This window comes from Monodelphis domestica, chromosome 5 (genome assembly GCF_027887165.1).
Source record: "Monodelphis domestica isolate mMonDom1 chromosome 5, mMonDom1.pri, whole genome shotgun sequence".
NCBI lineage: Eukaryota > Metazoa > Chordata > Mammalia > Didelphimorphia > Didelphidae > Monodelphis > Monodelphis domestica.
This window is the reverse complement of record NC_077231.1, coordinates 269,103,662-269,121,455: the sequence shown is the minus strand read 5'-3', so window position 1 is coordinate 269,121,455 and position 17,794 is coordinate 269,103,662. Positions and strand designations below refer to the sequence as shown.

Below are 17,794 nucleotides of genomic sequence, written 5' to 3'. Positions count from 1 at the left end.
TGACCTAGTCACAGAAAGCAAAGGGTAATGTTATGTGGTTATAAAAATATCTGGATCTTTTTAGAACTGGATATCGAGCCATGGTATATATTCTGAGCATATTTCAGACTGCATTGTCTTGATGTTGTCCTCTGGAAAACACTCAACATTTCAACACATTTTTTTATTCAAAGATTGAGATATAGAAATTCTTACCTAAAAACAAAGTCAGATTTATCTATTTCAGATCCACAGAGAGAGTCCTTCAGGATTCCCCCATTTCCAACCACTGCACATTGATTACGAGAACGCCCCATAAATGGTTGTGACTGTTAAAAGGGAATTACAAAGGAGAAAAATTTTTTTTTAGAATCACAAATATTATCAGTTCAGTACTTGTAGGTAAACTCTGTAGAAGGTTAATGGAATATGGTAGACAGAGTGAACTAATGGTGGTGAGAAAATACCAACAACCAGTTTAGAGAGTTAAGGAATATCTTAGCTTTGGATGGATTGATTTTTCTTGAGAGAAATAAGATTTGGCATTATTTATTACTATGTAAATAGACTAGGATGGGAGAAAACTTTTTTCTATGCTCTAAAAAAGGCCAAGATATGGTAATAAATAAAACATATTAAGTATTTAACTGCTCCTAGACATAACATTGATTTTTAGCCAGTAAAAGGTAGGTATGACTCCTGAATAAGTTTTGAGACTCAATTATGCCATCAGATCTATAAACACACATTTTGTAAATAAGGCTGTTTCAAGGATGAAAACAACTATGGGCTGAATGATTTTAAATTAATTTTCAAAGCCTAATTTTTGTTTTATATAAACAACATTCTCTTTCATTTCTTATTGGAACACCATTCATTCATTCCAGACCCTTCTCTCCTCCTGAGCCCTATCAGACTTAACAATTTTTGTGAACAGTTAGTTGGGTGGCTCTGTGGATTGAAAACCAGACCTAGAGATAGGAGGCCCTGGGTTCAAATCTGGCCTCAGATACTTCCTAGTGGTGTGACCCTGGGCAAGTCACTTAAGCCCTTACCACTCTTCTGCCATGGATCCAATACATAGTATTTATTCTGAGATGGGAGGTAAGAATTTTTAAAAATAAAATAAAATAATTCTTATTAAAAGGAGCAGTTTTTCAATTGATCAGTTTTGTTAGAGTAATGTATCCTCTTCTGGCAGTAGTGAATACCAAAGGTCTTCTGTTATGGAACAATTAACATTATCTGAAAATGGATATTTTTACTTATTTGCACAAAGAAACAAGAAAATTAAGTTTGAATGGGAGATAGTTGAAAGTTGCTCTGAATTCAGGACCAACTCACAAATAAAATAACATGTCCTAAGCTCTTTCCTAAAGTGAAATAAATATAACCAAGTACTAGGCAGAAAGATCCAACTCATCAATCCCTCAAAGGTTCTCTGTTTCTTTTCTGTTGCTCCTTTTTCTCCATCTACCAACATATCATATGTATGATTTGGGATTCACTCTTGCCTTTCCCTGACCCTGGGTTATGTCTGGTTCAGATATTTGCAATATTCTCCTTTCTTCTAAAGTGTGCCAGATTCTGAGGAAACTAGAATTTGGCTCAAGATGGCTTTGAGGTTGGTAGACTGACTCTAACTTCTTTAAGGTAGCATACTTATCGTAGCCTCAAAGTTGGCTTGTTTAAGAGTCTTAATCTCTGGTGTTTGGAAGAAGTTAGTGTAATCTCTAGTTTTTTATTGTGTGTGTGTGTGTGTGTGTGTGTTATCTTCTCTACTCAAATATAATCTCTTTGAGGGCAGAAACAATTTTGCCTTTTTGTTTATACTAGCCTGGGGCAGAGTAGCTTCTTGCTTAGCTTGCTTGATATGTGTCATCTTTACAAGAGGATGTTTTCCAAGACAAACTGTACAGATTTCTTACAATCTATTGCTTATAAGGGCAGGGTATTCAGAAGGAGGTTATTTGACCGTCACCTGCCAAGTTTTCCATCTTCCCTTTCCAGAATAAAAGAAAGACAAAGAATACGAATCTATAGTTCTTTGGGTAAGGTGTGCTTTTACTCCCAGCTTGGGAAATAGGGGGAAGCCTGTTTCACATTAAAAAAGGCCACTTTCACTGCACAAGACAGTGACCCAAGGACCAAAGAGCTGCAAAAGAAGTCCCAGCTGACCTATCTTGTTCAACAGTGATGAGGCAGTTAAGACCAGAGGAGAGGGGAAACTTAGAATGATTTAAGCTACACGAATGTTTCCAACATATCCACAGAGCATTAAAGATTGCCTCTAAAAGATGGTTCACCTTAAATCTAACAGACAATACTATTACTCATACATTATTGCTCATTTAGTTTAAACTTATGACTTAATGCTTTGAAACATTTCATCTTTGTATTATGTCCCAAACAACCCACCACCCTACTTCACTTACCACTGGCAGCATCTGAAAAATGCCCTTTTCAATAGGGAAGCTGGTCCTTTCAGTTTCATAACTCATGTTACTCCCAAGTGGAGTGTTATTTTGAGAAATGACAAAGTTATGCATGGCATCGCAGCAAGAAGCAAGCTTTGACCTGCAGAGGACAAGTAGAAGCAAGCCAAGGCAAAGAATCAGGAAAACAACATGAAATAACAGTCAACCCCAAATGGGATAATCATCTTGGTGACTTTCACGAGGGCGATATAGCCTTCTCTACTACTGCCTTTTGTCTCCATCGTTCCTAATGAGCACTTGAGGGGAAAACTGTGAGTAAACCAGACTGAAGTTAATAACAAAATTAAAGTGTTCTGATACGTTCCACTTGTTCACTGATATGCTAAAGTAATTCACAGTTAATGCTAGCTGTCAGTGGAAACTACTTTTAAATTTTATTTTTATTGATAGCTTTTGTTTCTACATCACCTTCATTTCATCTAGTGAAGAAACTGGGGATATTTGACCTGGAGCAGAGAAGACTCTGGGGAGACATCGCTGTCTTCAAAGTATCTAAAGGACTGTCATGTGAAAGGTGAATAAATTCTTGTTCGACCTCGGAGGACAGAGCCAGGAGTAATAGGTTCTGGTTGCAAAGATGCAAATTTAGACTCAGTGTCAGAGAAAACTTCCTAACCACTGCTGTCATCCAAAAGGAGAATGGGCTGTCTCAGGAGGCACTGAGCTCTCCAGTCAAAGTGGAAAGACCACTTGTCAGGTATAGTAAAGATTCTTTTCATGTATAGATAAGGGTAGCTAGCTATCTAAAAGGAATAATGTTGTTACTGAGACATTCTTCCATCATCCCTGACTCTTTGTTGACCCCATTTGGGGTTGTCTTGGCAAAGATACTGGAGTGATTTGCTATTTCTTTCTCCAGTTCATTTAACAGAGGGAGGCAAACAGAGTTAAATGACTTGCCCAAAGACATGCAGCCAGTAATTTATTTGAACTCACAAAGTTGACTCTTCCTGACATCAGACCTGGCATTCTATCCACTAGGCCATCTTACTGCTCAAAATAATAATAGCTACCATTTATATAGCACTTTAGAGTTTGCAAAATATTTTATATATGTTATCTCATTTGATCCCCACAACAGCCCTGTGAGGTAGGTGTTATTATCCCCACTTTATAGTGGAGGAAATTGAGTCTGAGAGAGGTGAAGTGATTTTCCAGCATCACATATTTAGTGAGCACCTGAGGCAGGATTTGAACTCAAGTCTTTCTGACTCCAACTCCAACACCATTGCCATTGCGCATGCTACCTATTATCCGAACTAAAGGTTGTTAAAGCCAGATAGTTGATGAGGTCTCTTCCAACTCTCAAATTCTTTGATTTTGTGATTAATATATTCCTCCCTCTCTAAATTACCCAAAGATCTTTCCTTTTTAATAAATATTCAAAGAGAAATAAGGTAAAACTCAGTTCAACAAAACCAACCAACCTATCAGCTATGCCTGAAGATGCAACATGGCCTCTGCAAAGAGTTTTGAAATGGGCTGCATTTTCTTAATATATTTCCTGAGTTAAGGTTGGAAATATCAATTATACCCAGGAAGGTAATTACACAGAATTATATAGTAATTCACAGACTAATTAATATATAATTATGTGCATAATTATATAATACCTTTAAGATAGTATATAATTAATGTAACCAAATGAGCAAAATCTAATTAAACAGAATTCAGTTTCTAGGTCTTAGTTGTCATGATCGTTATTTCTATTGCTACTATTTGACGTCATTGTGTGTCTTATTTTCTTGGTTCTGTTTACTTCACTTTACAAGATTTCTCCTTGGTCTTCCCATGCTTCTCTGAATTTTCATGTCTATTTCTTATAGTACTCAAATATCCAATTACATTAATGGAGCACAATTCCATCATTTCCCAATCAGTCAACACCTACTTTGTGCAAACTGTGTAATGATCTCATGCTGAACATACAGAGTTGGAAAGAGTAAATGAAACACAAGATGACTTCTTGGCCCTTGTGTTCAAATGTGCCCTTTATGTAATGTAGTCCATTATGCTGACACCCTTACTTTCCATCTAGGAATCAATACTGTGTACTAGTCTCAAGGAAAAAGAGCAGCAAGGGCTAGGCAATGAGGGTTAAGTCACTTGTCAGGGTCACACAGCTGGGAAGTGTCTGAGGTCATATTTGAATCCAGGACTTCCTGTCTCTAGGCCTGGCTCCCTATCTACTAGGCAACCCTGCTGCTGATTTCTTAAAAAAACAATTATACATTGCTGACTCAGAGTAAGCTTGTGGTCAATGACCCTCAGATGTTTTTTTTATATATACACCTGCTTAGCCAGTCCTTCTGCATTCATGCAGAATCATAGACTATTATAACTGTAAGGAATATTGGAAAATGAATGTATCTCCTCATTTTAGAGCCAAGGAAGTCTTCCATTTGTTAGGGAGGGAGTTATCCCTGGAGTGAGTACCATTTGAATTCTTTTTTTACTTAGTTTCATTTAATTTCAAGGATGATTTTTCATTTTCTGGGTCATTTTGAACTTTATTCCTTTTTCATAAAGTATCAGCAATTGTTATAGAATTTACAGGCTGTGTTGTGAAGCTGAGGTATAGGCATATTATTTGAATGCAATGACCAGTGTTTTGAACTATGGATATGCCATGATAAGGTCAATGTCATACAGTGAATTATTATTTGAGGAAAATTATTTTTTGCTCATTCAAATATAATCTACTTTCTAACATCCTTTCAAATTTTGGAACCTAATAATTCTAAGAGATGGTTTATGAAGAATAAAGCAATGTAGAATTCAATTAGCATACTATCAGGTCAAAAGCAATTACCCTAATGCAGTTTTAAAATTATAACTGTTATTTAAATGTAATTAGAATGGAGTCATTAAAAACATTTGACACTGTTGATCATTCTCTCTTCAATATTCTTTTCTCTCTAAGTTTCTGGTACCCTGCTCTTCCCTGGTTTTCCTCATACCTCAGTGGCTGTTCCTTTGTCTCCTTTGCTGGATCCTTCTTTAGTTAGATCATGCCCTCTAACAATAGGTGTCCCTCAGGGTTCTATCCTGGACTCTCTTCTTTTGTCCTATAGTCTCTCTCTTTGTGATCTCATCAGCTCCCCTAGATTTAATCATACTGAGGATTCTCAAATCTGCCTCCCCTGCTTAATCTCTCTGATGACCTCCAATCTTGTACCCCAACTGCTTTTCACAAATCTTAAATTAGATGTCCACTAGAATCTGAAACTCCATATGTCTAAAACAGAACTCATCTTCCCCCATGCCCTCTGCTCCTCTTTCTTTCTATTACTGTAGAGGGCACCACCATACTCCTAGTCCCTCAGATCCATAACCTAGAAGAGTCCTAGACTTATCATTATCTCTCACCCACCCCCATATTCAAACTATTGCCAAGGCCTTCCAATTCCACCTTTGCAACATCTCTCGAATCCATCCATATTCTTTCCTCTGACACTGTTACTTTGAAAGCCCTCCTCACCTCATACCTTGATTATTGTGTTGTGGGAGAAACACTCCCAAGTTTATAGTACAGTCTCACCCCAAGAATGGGAGACTTGAACTCCATTCAATCCAGAACTAAGAAAATAATTTTATTTGAAGAAGAGGTTTATTGTGGCATAATAGCCTAATAGCTGGTGGAATAGTCTGGGGGCTAATCAGGTAGCTTTAGGGTTGATGGACAAGGTCAGAGTCTAGTAGAGGAGATTCTCTGGAGCTGTTAGACCTGAAGACAGTCTGCCTCAGACAGTGCTGTGTGATCCTAAGCAAGTCATTTAACTTCCTTAGTCTCCATTTCCTCATCTGTAAAATGAGGATGATAATAATACTTCTCTTACCATGTTGTTATGAGGATCAAATAAGAGAGTATATGCAAAGTGTTATGCCATACTTTAAAGTATAATAGAAATGTTAGCTATTATTATTAGTAGTAGTAGTAGTAGCGGTAGTAGCAGCAGCAGCAGTAGTAGTAGTAGTAGTAGTAGTAGTAGTAGTAGTAGTGATAGTAGTAGTAGTAGTAGTAGTAGTAGTAGTAGTAGTAGTAGTGATAGTAGTAGTAGTAGTAGTGGTGGTGGTGGTGGTGGTGGTGGTGGTAGTAATATTCCTCCTACCCTAGGACACAATGCTTTAGATGAACACAGTAGGTTTTTAATAAATGTTTAATGAATGAATGTATAAATGTTTAACTTTCAAGGAGTGGTTATGTTCTGGGAAAATGTAGTTTGAAATATCTTGCTTTGATGGATAAGCAGAGATGTGGAAAAGCATCTCCTGCCTTTGAAAACACTTAAGTTAGCACTCCTTTGAGATACAAAGATATTTTGTTACATCTGAGACAATTTCAAAAGAAAACCAAACCATATATTTAAATGAGAGCTGCTTGGAATTTTCTTTCGTTATGGCTACTCATTACAAGCCCCAAGTCAAAATTCTTCATTGGTCTTAATGGGATGCTTCCTAGATTTCCATGAAATGTTAATGACTGTTTCAGGTTGGCATTTGACAAGGAAGGGAAGGATGCTTAGAATACTAACAACCTAAATGCTTTCTCCCTCAGTTCCTGGGTATCTCTTACACATTATTAAGTTCTCAAGGATTTTCGAATGAGGTTTCGTGCAGTTGAGGTAAACATATAGGCTGCAGGAAATCTCCACAGATTTGCTAGATGGTCATCTTGTTTCTACCTCATGCTCTAAGTATTCTCACAAGACCTCAAGGAAAAGTAATTTTCTATTAAGGGTTTTTACAAAGCATGTTTGAACTTGATTTGTTCAATATCTTGCACAGAACCAAACGTCTTAGGGAAATTAGTGCTATTTTTTTTCCTCAATGTTAATTCTATGGCTACTACTAGACCTGGGTTCTAATCTTGCCTCTGTCACTCACAGGCTGTGACTATGAGCAAGTCACTTACTTTGGCCCAGACTCAGTGTACACATCTGTAAAATAGGGATAATAATATATGTAGTATCCATTTCACGGAGAGAATTGTTGGGGACAACTGAGTTTGTGCAGAGTGTCCTAAAATCTTAGGGCAGTTTTAGGTTATATGCTGCAAAACCTTAAAGCACTATATAAAAGTCAGCTAAGAGGAATAAAAGCAAGTACTTGATGGTCCTTTTAATCAATACATGTCTCTGTATCTTAGATTAACCACAATACAACTGTCACACATAAGAAAACCATCCACACAGTTCTGAAGGATGATTGTGATGAGCCATACTCTTTCCTTCCCCTAGGAATAACTTTTGTTTTTACTGAATTCTATGAGGCATATATAGGCTACGACTCCCAAACTTAAATGCTTATTAAATTGAATTGCATTAAGTTATCTTTGATCCTAAATTCTGTCATCACATAAGAAGACTGCATGATGTAGTGGTTAAAGCCTGAGGTAAGGTTGCTGCCCCAGGCTGGAGAAGCCACAGGAATCTAATCTAATCTAATCTCTACATGCACTATTAAAGACTTTTTTGGTATTTGTTTTGTTTATTGGGTAGCAGAGCCTTATCAATAAGCTTTCAAGGAGATTAGTGGGGAATAGAGTCTGTAAACAGAAGAGGAAATACTGGGGATCAGATCATTTGAAGAAGAAAGTACCAGCAATCAGGAAAGACTTCTCTGAGGAAGTGTGCCCTGAGCTGAGCCTTGAAAGAAGTTAAAGCCTCCTAGATAATGAGGTACAATGTTCTCCATATAATGATGGCAGATTGAGTTCTTGAATAGGAGAAATTCAGAGAAACAGGGGAAGATATGCACCAACTGATGCAAAACAAAATCAACAGAACCTAGAATAATACAGATAACTGCAACAATGTGAATGAAAAGATTATAAAAAACAAATGAAACTGAGTGACTAAAAAAATCAAGGAAGGTCCCAGCAAATGAATAATGAGGAAGGAGTGACACTCCTGGACAAAAGCCATACACATTGTCAAAGGTGGTCATCTATCAGCTATTTTTTTTTCTTAATTGATTTTCTTTGTCACCATGAAGATTTAATGTGGAGGAAAGAGTATTTGAAATGCATGTGATGTAAAGATCAAAGCTAGTGGTAAACCATATTTTAATAAATGAAAATAGGCTATATTTGATCAGACCTGAGACTGCCCTGGTATATAGACAATTCTCTCAGCACAGGCAGACCAGCAAGTTGTTCTGCCTCTTGTAGCCCCCGGTTTCCTGAGACTTAGGTAAATTTGCCCAAGGGTTTCACGCCTAGGGCCTGTTATAGGCAAGGCATGAATCAAGGTCCTCTTGTTTCAAAAACTAGTTCTCTACCCAATACATTCTACTGTGACTCAAATAGACTATCAAATAAAATGAAAGACAAAGCAAAACAAACTCCTTATCCACCTTCTCATATTTCTGGTCCAACCAAGAACTACTGTTCCTGTTTGTCCTGCCACTCTCTTACCTCTATTGAATTTCAGGAGCCATCACTCATCATGCCTAGACTGTACATGCTCTGAAAGGCAGAATCTTCTTCCTTCAAGACTCAGTTTAGAAACTATTTTTTGTATAGCTTTCTTCTCTTGACCTGAAAGTATTACCTCCCTCCGTCAATATTCCTGCATCCTGCTTTCTGGATCTCTCCTTTGTCCCACCACTCCCTCACTTGTATTTCATATATTATACTCCACCTATCTTATACATTCATTCCCCACTACCTTTGTATTCCAGTAGAATGCAAGCTCCTTCAGAGCAGAAAGTGTCTTTTCCCACTTTTTTTTAATCTTAGCACCCCAAATATATGAGGCACTTAATAAATGCTGGTTGAATTTGACTGCAATAGGACAATAGCCCCATCTAATGTCCCCTTAGCAGACAGTCACTGTAGGCATCTGACATCCTGAAGCGTTTTTACAACTCTAGGCATAAGAGAGGATAACACCTCTCATTTGGCTACATTGGGTTGGTGCAATTAAATTGAATGCTTAACCCAGAGGGTGGGTCAAACTTTTCCAATCCCAGATTAGAGGAGATGGTAGCTTCTATCCTGAATAAGGGATGGTTTGTTTAAGTGCTGAAGAACAGAAAATCTCCCAATGGAGAGGTCAATCTAGTCAACAAGCCATAATTCCTGCTAAATAGGACTGTTAACATAAAGTGGTATCAAAAGAAGCCGTAGAATCTCCTTCTCTAGAGTTATTTAAATAGAGGAAGGAGACACAATTGTCAGTAAGGCTTTGGATAGTCTTGCATGAATGCATAGGTATGATTTAGTTGACCTCTCAAGGTCCCTTCCAGCTCTATGATTGTCTTCTGTACTTTCTAAATTGCTAAGTTGAAGTCAATTCTGAATTACTTAAGTGTGAAAAGACAAGCTCTAAAAATATGAAATCTAACCATTAAAATGAATTGAGATTTCTGAATATAGATTAGTCTTTAAACAACAACAACAAAAATTCCAGGTCACTGCCTTTATTGTTGTTCGATGTCTGAACAAACTGTGGAAGGCATTTATCCCCGATCTTTTGTGACAGAGTTGTTTGTACTTTTATTTAGCTCAATGTTCAGTGGAAGGGTGGTGAAGGTAGGAGGGGGAATAGGCAAGGAGGACCCAAAAAGCTTTTCTTTGCAGAGACTGGCAGAAGGTTTGGAACCTGAATTAACTGTCTGAAGCCTCTGAAAAGGAATTTTTACAATTAAAGTGCTGAATCCATCTTATCTATAATTACAGCAGCATATTACCAAAGGAAGTGTTCCCTAGGCTAAATGTTCCCGGTACAATTTCTGTTTATGCCATACTTTCTTTTGCAAGAGGTCTCATTATTTCTTAAACCTTCATCGGCAACCCCAAACACTAATTGTGGACTTCACTTAAAAATAATGAACAGGGAATCTGTGTGTAACCACAGCTAAAGAGGAGATATTGCTGGATATTCCATATAGGCGAAGGGACAGCTCTATACTAAGACACTAATGAGAATAAGAGCTAACATTTATATAGCGTTTACTATGTGCCAGGGACTGGGCTAAGTGGTTTACAATTATTATCTCATTTGACCCTCATAACAATCCTTGGAAGTAAGTGCTATTATGTCCCCCATTTCACAGAGGAAGAAACTGAGGCAAATAGAAGTTAAGTTACTTCCTAGCTGCATGACCTTGGGCAAGTCACTTAAACCCCCATTACCTAGCTGTTTTACATGGTATTGATTCCAAGATGGAAGTTAAAAAAAAAAAGTTAAGTAACTTGCCTAGGGTCACACCCATAATAAATGCCTGTGACTGATTTGAACTCAGGTCTTCTTCCTGACTCCAGATTCAGTTCTCTATCTATTCTGCTACCTAGAGGGGCCAGACTGGCAACTTTATCTTTGGTTTCCAGTATCTGCTACAGGAACCAGCCTCTTCTTGGGGGGAGTTCCATAGCTCAGCTCTTTCCCCCCCTTTATTGGAACAGCAAAGTCAACTTGAGGAGAGAGGAGACAAACCACAAACTCTGATTATGAAGAGATGAGCTTTTCTACTGAATAAAGTGCACTTGAAAAGAATTACCTAGAAAGATTAAAAGTCTATGACTTTCTGGCCCCCGTGATCTATTTCCAATCATGAAAAGATCAAAGAGAGTTCAAATGGAGCACACTAAAGAGGAGGGATGGTCCCCTCATCAATTCCATGTTCCTCTACATCTGAAACACAAGGCCAAGAGGAAGGATTATGAATGATTACAAACTCTCTCATGACATTGGGCTGGAATTGAAAAACTACTAGCTCATCATTCCCTCTGGTTGTACTTTATCTGATAAATGCTTCCCTGATAATGGCTATTCACAGGTAAATGTTTCAGGGCTGGGAGGGACCACAGAGGCTACTATCTAGGCCAGTTCATCCAGGCCAAGCATCTTTTCTTTCATATTCCCAGCAACTATGTACTTAGCCTTTATTTAAAAGGTGGCACAGAAGATAGAATGCTGGGTCTGGAGGCAGGAAGATTCATCTCCCTGAGTTCAAATCTGGTCTCAGACACTTACTAGCTGTGTGGCCCTGGGCAAGTCACTTCATCCTGTTTGCCTCAATTTCCTCAACTGTAAAATAAGCTGGAGAAGGAGATGGCAAGTCACTCCAATATCTCTGTCAAGAAAATCACAAAAGGGGTTCCAAAGAATCAGATGCAGCTGTAAAACAACCTAGGACTGTGCCTGACACAGAGAATAGGTCCTCAATAAATGCTCCATGATTGTGTAAACCTTAAAATTCCTTAGACTTATAAATGTTGGAAATTTCACCATTGGGATATTTCATACTTGGAAAATTTCTTACTGATAGTCTATTGGAATGGGAACCCCATTGGCATGGGAGGTTCCTTCTCTTCTCTTCTTCAGATTACTTTAGGACAGAAACCTTTTGCTGAACAATGGAAAGGACTTTGACCTATGCTTAAGCATAGAACAGGAATTTCTTTGAGTCATGATTGATTTTAGAATTGATACAATGGAGATACTTGGAATCAATCCCCACCCTATTCAGTCCTAACAGGATTGAGTAAGGGCTGCAGCCTAGATCAAAATTTAATTATTCCAATCTCTACCCTACTCAGGTTAGAGGATTTAGAAAGGGCTGTAGCAAAGGAGCAAAGATTTAATCATTTGAAAATATGACCTTCAACAGACATGTGCAAAGCCAGAGACCTCTGGGTGGTCCTGGGTTAAGCTAGAGCCTCCATTGGCACAGGGAAATTGATGGAGAGTGATTGGTAGATGTGAGAACTGAGGGGAGGCAACTTGGATGGTTTCCTTAAAGATCAGGGGGGTCTGGAGACTCGGGGGGTGATTGAGGAGTTGATCGGAGTGGTGGCAGTGTACTCTGAGAAGCTTGCTCTGAAGGAAGCTGAAGGTGGGGGCCTCTGAGACTGTTTCTCCATTTTGGTCATGTGAGTAATAGGGACTGATCTCCTTTCTTTGCCCCAGCTATCTAAGGGCTTGGGCCTTTTGGCCCAGCCTAAACAGAAGGGGTATTTAAGCCCTATTCCTTTCTCTCCCTTTTTCTCTCTCTCTATCTCTAACTCCTTTCTTCCTCCTATTGTAATTAAACTCCATAAAAGGTTGACGGCTGACTTGAGTTTTCATTTAGGAATTACATAGCTGATTCCTGGGCGACCTTAAATTAATATATATCAGTCTTTTAAAGTGATTCCCTTGTAACAATTGACTATTAAAAAAAATCAAGCCTATTGTTCAACAGTCTCTAAGGAAGCAACCCAAACCAAGAGCTATAAGCAAGTTATCCTCTTAGATCTTCAGTTTCTTCATCTCTAAAGTAAGGACAGTAATGCTTATACTTCTACTGGCTGTGAGGATATGGCTTTGTAAGTCATAATGTGTTCCATGAATGTGAGTTTTTGCTAGGGCTATTATTATTGTACATGAAGATTATCTTGTTCGTATTGTCAGTTTGCTTTCCCTATTTCCCACTGTAATTTCAATACCATTTCAGAAGCAGGTAAATCTTTATAACTATTGTTAGAGAGCTGAAAAGTTAAAATTCAACAATGCCATGGGGCATATCATTGATGAATTCCAGTACAACCATGTCTCCACATCACACATTTTAAGTTTGTTTTAGAAGAGAAATGAATAACAAGATCAAGGTGGCATTCTGAAATGCCATTATTTTCTTTTTCTTTAATTATTTCCTTATTTACATTATACATAGCATAATGTAATATATGAGAGTATTTATACATTTTGTTGTGGTTGTTGAATCATTTCAGGCATGTCTGACTGACTTTTTGTGACCCCATTTCTTTCTCCAGCTCATTTTACAGATGAGGAAAATGAAGCAAACAGGGTTCAGAGACTTGTCCAGGGTCCCCTGGTTACTAAGTGTCTGAGGCTAGATTTGAATCATATGATCCAACTCTTTGGGACCCCTTTTGTGATTTTCTTGGCAGAGATATTGGAGTGACTTGCCATCTCCTTCTCCAGCTCATTTTACAGTTGAGGAAATTGAGGCAAACAGGATGAAGTGACTTGCCCAGGGCCACACAGCTAGTAAGTGTCTGAGACCAGATTTGAACTCAGGGAGATGAGTCTTCCTGACTTCAGACCTGGCTCTCTATCCACCGAGATACCCCCAACATTATAAATTACCTGGCTTCTAAGGAAAAGAAGACTGTCTAGCTACTAAGGAGAGTACAATGATGCAAGGGGCATCTAGGTGACTTAGTGGTTAGAGAAACAGGTCTAGAGATAGGAAGTCTTAGGTTCAAATCTGACCTCAGACACTTATTAGCTGTGTGACTCTGGGCAAGTCACTTAACTCAATTGCCCAGTCTTTACCAATCTTCTACCTTTGAACTGATACTTAGTACCCATTCTAAGAAAGAAGATAAGAGTTAAAAAAAAAAGAATTCAATGGTCCAAGATTCCTAGTGATATACAAGTATCCAGTTGGCATCAAAGCATACATTGTATCAGAAAATTTAGGCTCTTTAGTCCCCAGCTCCTTTTACAAGGAACTTTTCCAGGATTGAATAAAATACATAAGATTGCACTAGTCTAGTAGAATAGGGGTTCCTTGAGGGTCTGTTCCATTTTTGTCCTTGCTCTGCCACCTAATATCATGAATCGCACATTAATAGATGCTTAATAAAAGTTTTTTGTTGTTACAACACTGAACAAATTGTATCGATCCTGAAGATATTAACCATATTGGAATTATATTCCACTAGAGGCTAAGGGCAAGCTTTCTAGTGGTTATGGCCGCTTTATGTTAATTCCAGATTCCTTGAACTGTATCAGGAGGATGACTGCAAATTAGTGGCTCCCTGCAGGCATCCCTAACATATGCTTGTGTCCTTTGCAGTAGCTTTTTGTCCTGGTCCTTTGAATCACAGATAGTGCAATGAATGGTCTCTATTTGAAAGTGGAAGCAGAAAGTGTTCTGCATATGTCCCAGATTATACAAGGCATAACAATAAAATCACATGTCATCAGGAAAAAAAAATGGGCTGTTCCCTCTAGAGTTAAAGATGAGAGCCACTTGTAGATTGGTAACAGAACCATATGGGTGGTGACCCTGCCCACCTGGTCACGCTGGCCTTCCTAAGGGGAACGGTGCATGCCTGACACTTGACAGAATACTGAAAGTCACATCTTGGAGAGTAGCAGCTCCAAAAACCTCTCTGTGGTTCCATTTCACTATCATTGACATTGTTTCCCCAAGGATCTTGGGATAATAGAATGTCAAGATGGAATGAACTCAGAGGTTGCTGAGTCTAATCCCTTCATTCTACAGATAAGAAAACTGAGGCTCATAAAAGGAGGAAATGACTTACCCAAACCCATGCAAGTAAGAAGAAGCAGGACCAGGCTTGGAACCCATGTTTTTTTTTACTCCAAATCCAGTGATCTTGAAGGCCAATTGAACTTTCTCCTCCCTACTCCCCAAGTCTCAGTTGTGACCCTCAGACTTCTTAGTTCATATCATACTTGTGTAAGGTTAAAATTAATATCCAATAACTCCAAGTATTATATTTTATAAGATTTAGTAATAATCACTTGAAGTAGAAGAAATAAAAGGACAAAAGTAAAAGCCTGAGTAAAGAAAAGTTTTCCCAGCCTTGTTGGGGGGGAGGGGGAAGGAGAGAGGCGGGGTCACACACAAACTTCTCCAAAACATAAGGTTGTAACACTAGAATGAAAGTGGGATGCTGGGATTTAGAGTCCTGGGGAGCAAATTCTAATTATACAATTGGCCTGTTACAATTGGCTCTTGACTTTTCTCTGACTCCAATCTCTTGTCCCTCTAGTCCATCTTGTACTCCACAGGTATATTGATCTTTCTTTTTTTTTTTTAATGCTTACCTTCTATTTTAGAATCAATATTGTGTTTTGGTTCCAAGACAGAAGAGTAGTAAGAACTAGGTAATGGGGGTTAAATGTCTTGCCCAGGGTCACACAGCTGGGAAGTATCTGAGACCATATTTGAACCCAGGCTCTCCTGTCCCCAGACTTGGCTCTTTGTCCACTGAGACATCTAGAGGCTCCCTAGATTGATCCTCTAAAGCACTGAATTTATCATATTTATTATGTCACCACAAAACTACTAGTGGCTTTTTATAGCAATTCTGACAAACTCAAATAGAAAAGGATCCCTCAGTTGGCCTCAGTTGGATTTGGAAAACTATAAATGAACACCCTCTATGTTGTATTGTATTTTTATTTATTTTGTTAAACATTTCCCAATGGTATTTTAATCTAGTTCAGGCTGTACTCAGCTAGGAGTTGGATACTTCTAGACAATATAAAGTCCAAGCTACTTGGTCCACTGAAGGAATCAGACATAACAAATTCTGGGAGCTGTGAATATATGGTCAAAGTTGATTCCAATGAACAAGGGTTCAGGGTCAGTGACAGCAAGATATGGTTGCAAAGGAAATTTTCTTGTGTCTATATATTTAATAATTCACATGATTGATTTACACTGAATCCTTCTATCAGAAAATTGGCTTAGGGATGAAATTATTTGGCTACAGAAATGAACTTCTCTTGACCTGTGGCGTATGTCACCTTCTCTTCCTTCTCTTCTGCCTCCAACTGAGAAAATGGAGATGGGCAGTCTGAAACATTCTAAAGCCTACAAAAGCTTTCCTCCCTTATCTGAGCTAGCAGAATAGAAATCCCATCATTGAGATAAGACTCAAGAAGATCTCTGAATAGGTTCAAAGTCACATCCTCCAAGAAATAAGTTATCTGAGTTTCCAATCAACAACTTTAGGAACCAACTTCTTTTCCCACAAAACTTGTACACCCTAGTAAAAGTCTCCTATGAAAAATTTGTTGTCTCTTTTGTTTTGCTAATTGTATGAGCTCTCATTGGTTTATTTACATTTAAATATACTCTTTGAATGGCTGTTCCTGGAAGCTGTTTGCCTGAGCTGTTTCCAATGTGTCTTTCATTTTAACCTTTGAATTTGCCTCATGAGGACCCACGAGTATATATATATATATATATATATATATATATATGTCTACTGCTGGTCAGTGGCAGTCCATCCCTCATGATCTATTACAACTTGACTCCATCCTACTTTTGCAAAATTTCCTGTTCTAATCAGACTGTTCACTGTAGGCCATTTTCCCATCTGAGTGAATTTCACCCATCCTTCAAGGCTTATTAGTTTCAATTTCACCTCTACCTTGGTGAGTACCTCAGCCCACACTTACCAATACTTCCTCTAAACTACTGTAGAATTTTCAATTTAGTTCAACAGACATTTATGAAATGCCTAAACAGGAGGTATAAAGCATACAATAGGCACCAAGTGTAAAAAAATAGACTCTAATACAGGACTACAATCCCCATGAGCCTTTGCTCTACTTCCCCAGAATGCCTTGTAATCTCACCTGGGCGGAGATCGAGAAGGTATTTAAGCTGATTCAAAGGCTTTTGAGGGTCTCTCTCGGGCTCTTGGACTTCCGCTTTGGGGCAGGCGTGGCTTTTTTCATAATGTAGGTGAGGTTGTGTCTAGGCCTCTCTATGGCCTGGACACGTGTCTCTTATCCTGTATTTTCTTTAATCCTTAATCTTCAATAAACCTCTAAAAAATATAATACTCCTAGCAGAGAGAAACTAATTTCTACCTGCCTCAGTCTCCCCATCTCCCCTAAATTTTAATCTTTACACAAGGAATCCAAAGATTTAAACAGGGAGAACCTCTGTCCTTAAAAGTGAACATAGTAGTCAAGGAACATGCCATGTTCACAGATAACTGTAACACAAGCTAATTTGAAAACGAAGAGAACACTAGTATCTAGGCTAGAAGGAAGAACATCAGAGCTAAGCTGACCTTTGAAGGAAGATGACATGTCTGTGGGGGTGGGCATTTATTCAACTTAGTACACTAATTACTATTAATGCCCACTTTTGTATCTATAATGTAATGATTAAAATTGAGACTAATAGTAGCTTAATAACTTTACTAAATCAAAGTAGTAGTAATAGTAAAGAGAGGGAAAGATAAGAGAGAGGCAGAGAGATACTTAGCTTTCTAATCTATTGGCCACCATGATGTGCCTGTGGTAAAGTACAACAAGGGTTCCTTCAGTTCTCCACGCTCCAGCCAGAAGACCCCAAAGACCACCTGGTCACCACTTATAAGCTCTTTTCTCTACCCACTAGCTCTCACATGTCACATCTCAGGAACCAATCATTGTTTCTTAATTTGCCTGGGCTGCCCAGTGGGGTAGTGCCTTTGGAATCAGTTTTCATCTAGTTGGTTCAATGGTTCTTTAACTTCCTTTCTCTGAGGGCTTATCTATACCTGAATTTACTCAGTGGTCTTTGACCTCCAGGTCACTAAGAGA

The 17,794-nt window shown here is 38.4% G+C and overlaps 1 protein-coding gene across 1 annotated transcript in view; it reads right to left on the bottom strand.

Annotated features, from left to right (window-relative positions):
* Positions 1-17,794, bottom strand: part of ST8SIA6 (ST8 alpha-N-acetyl-neuraminide alpha-2,8-sialyltransferase 6) — a 113,290-nt gene that overhangs the window by 15,586 nt on the left and 79,910 nt on the right. The window contains exons 5-6 of the mRNA XM_007504917.3: positions 2,415-2,556; positions 196-308 (exon numbers count right to left, since the gene is read on the bottom strand). Coding sequence (XP_007504979.2) covers positions 196-308; positions 2,415-2,556 — 255 coding nt within the window. The remainder of the gene's footprint in view (positions 1-195; positions 309-2,414; positions 2,557-17,794) is intronic.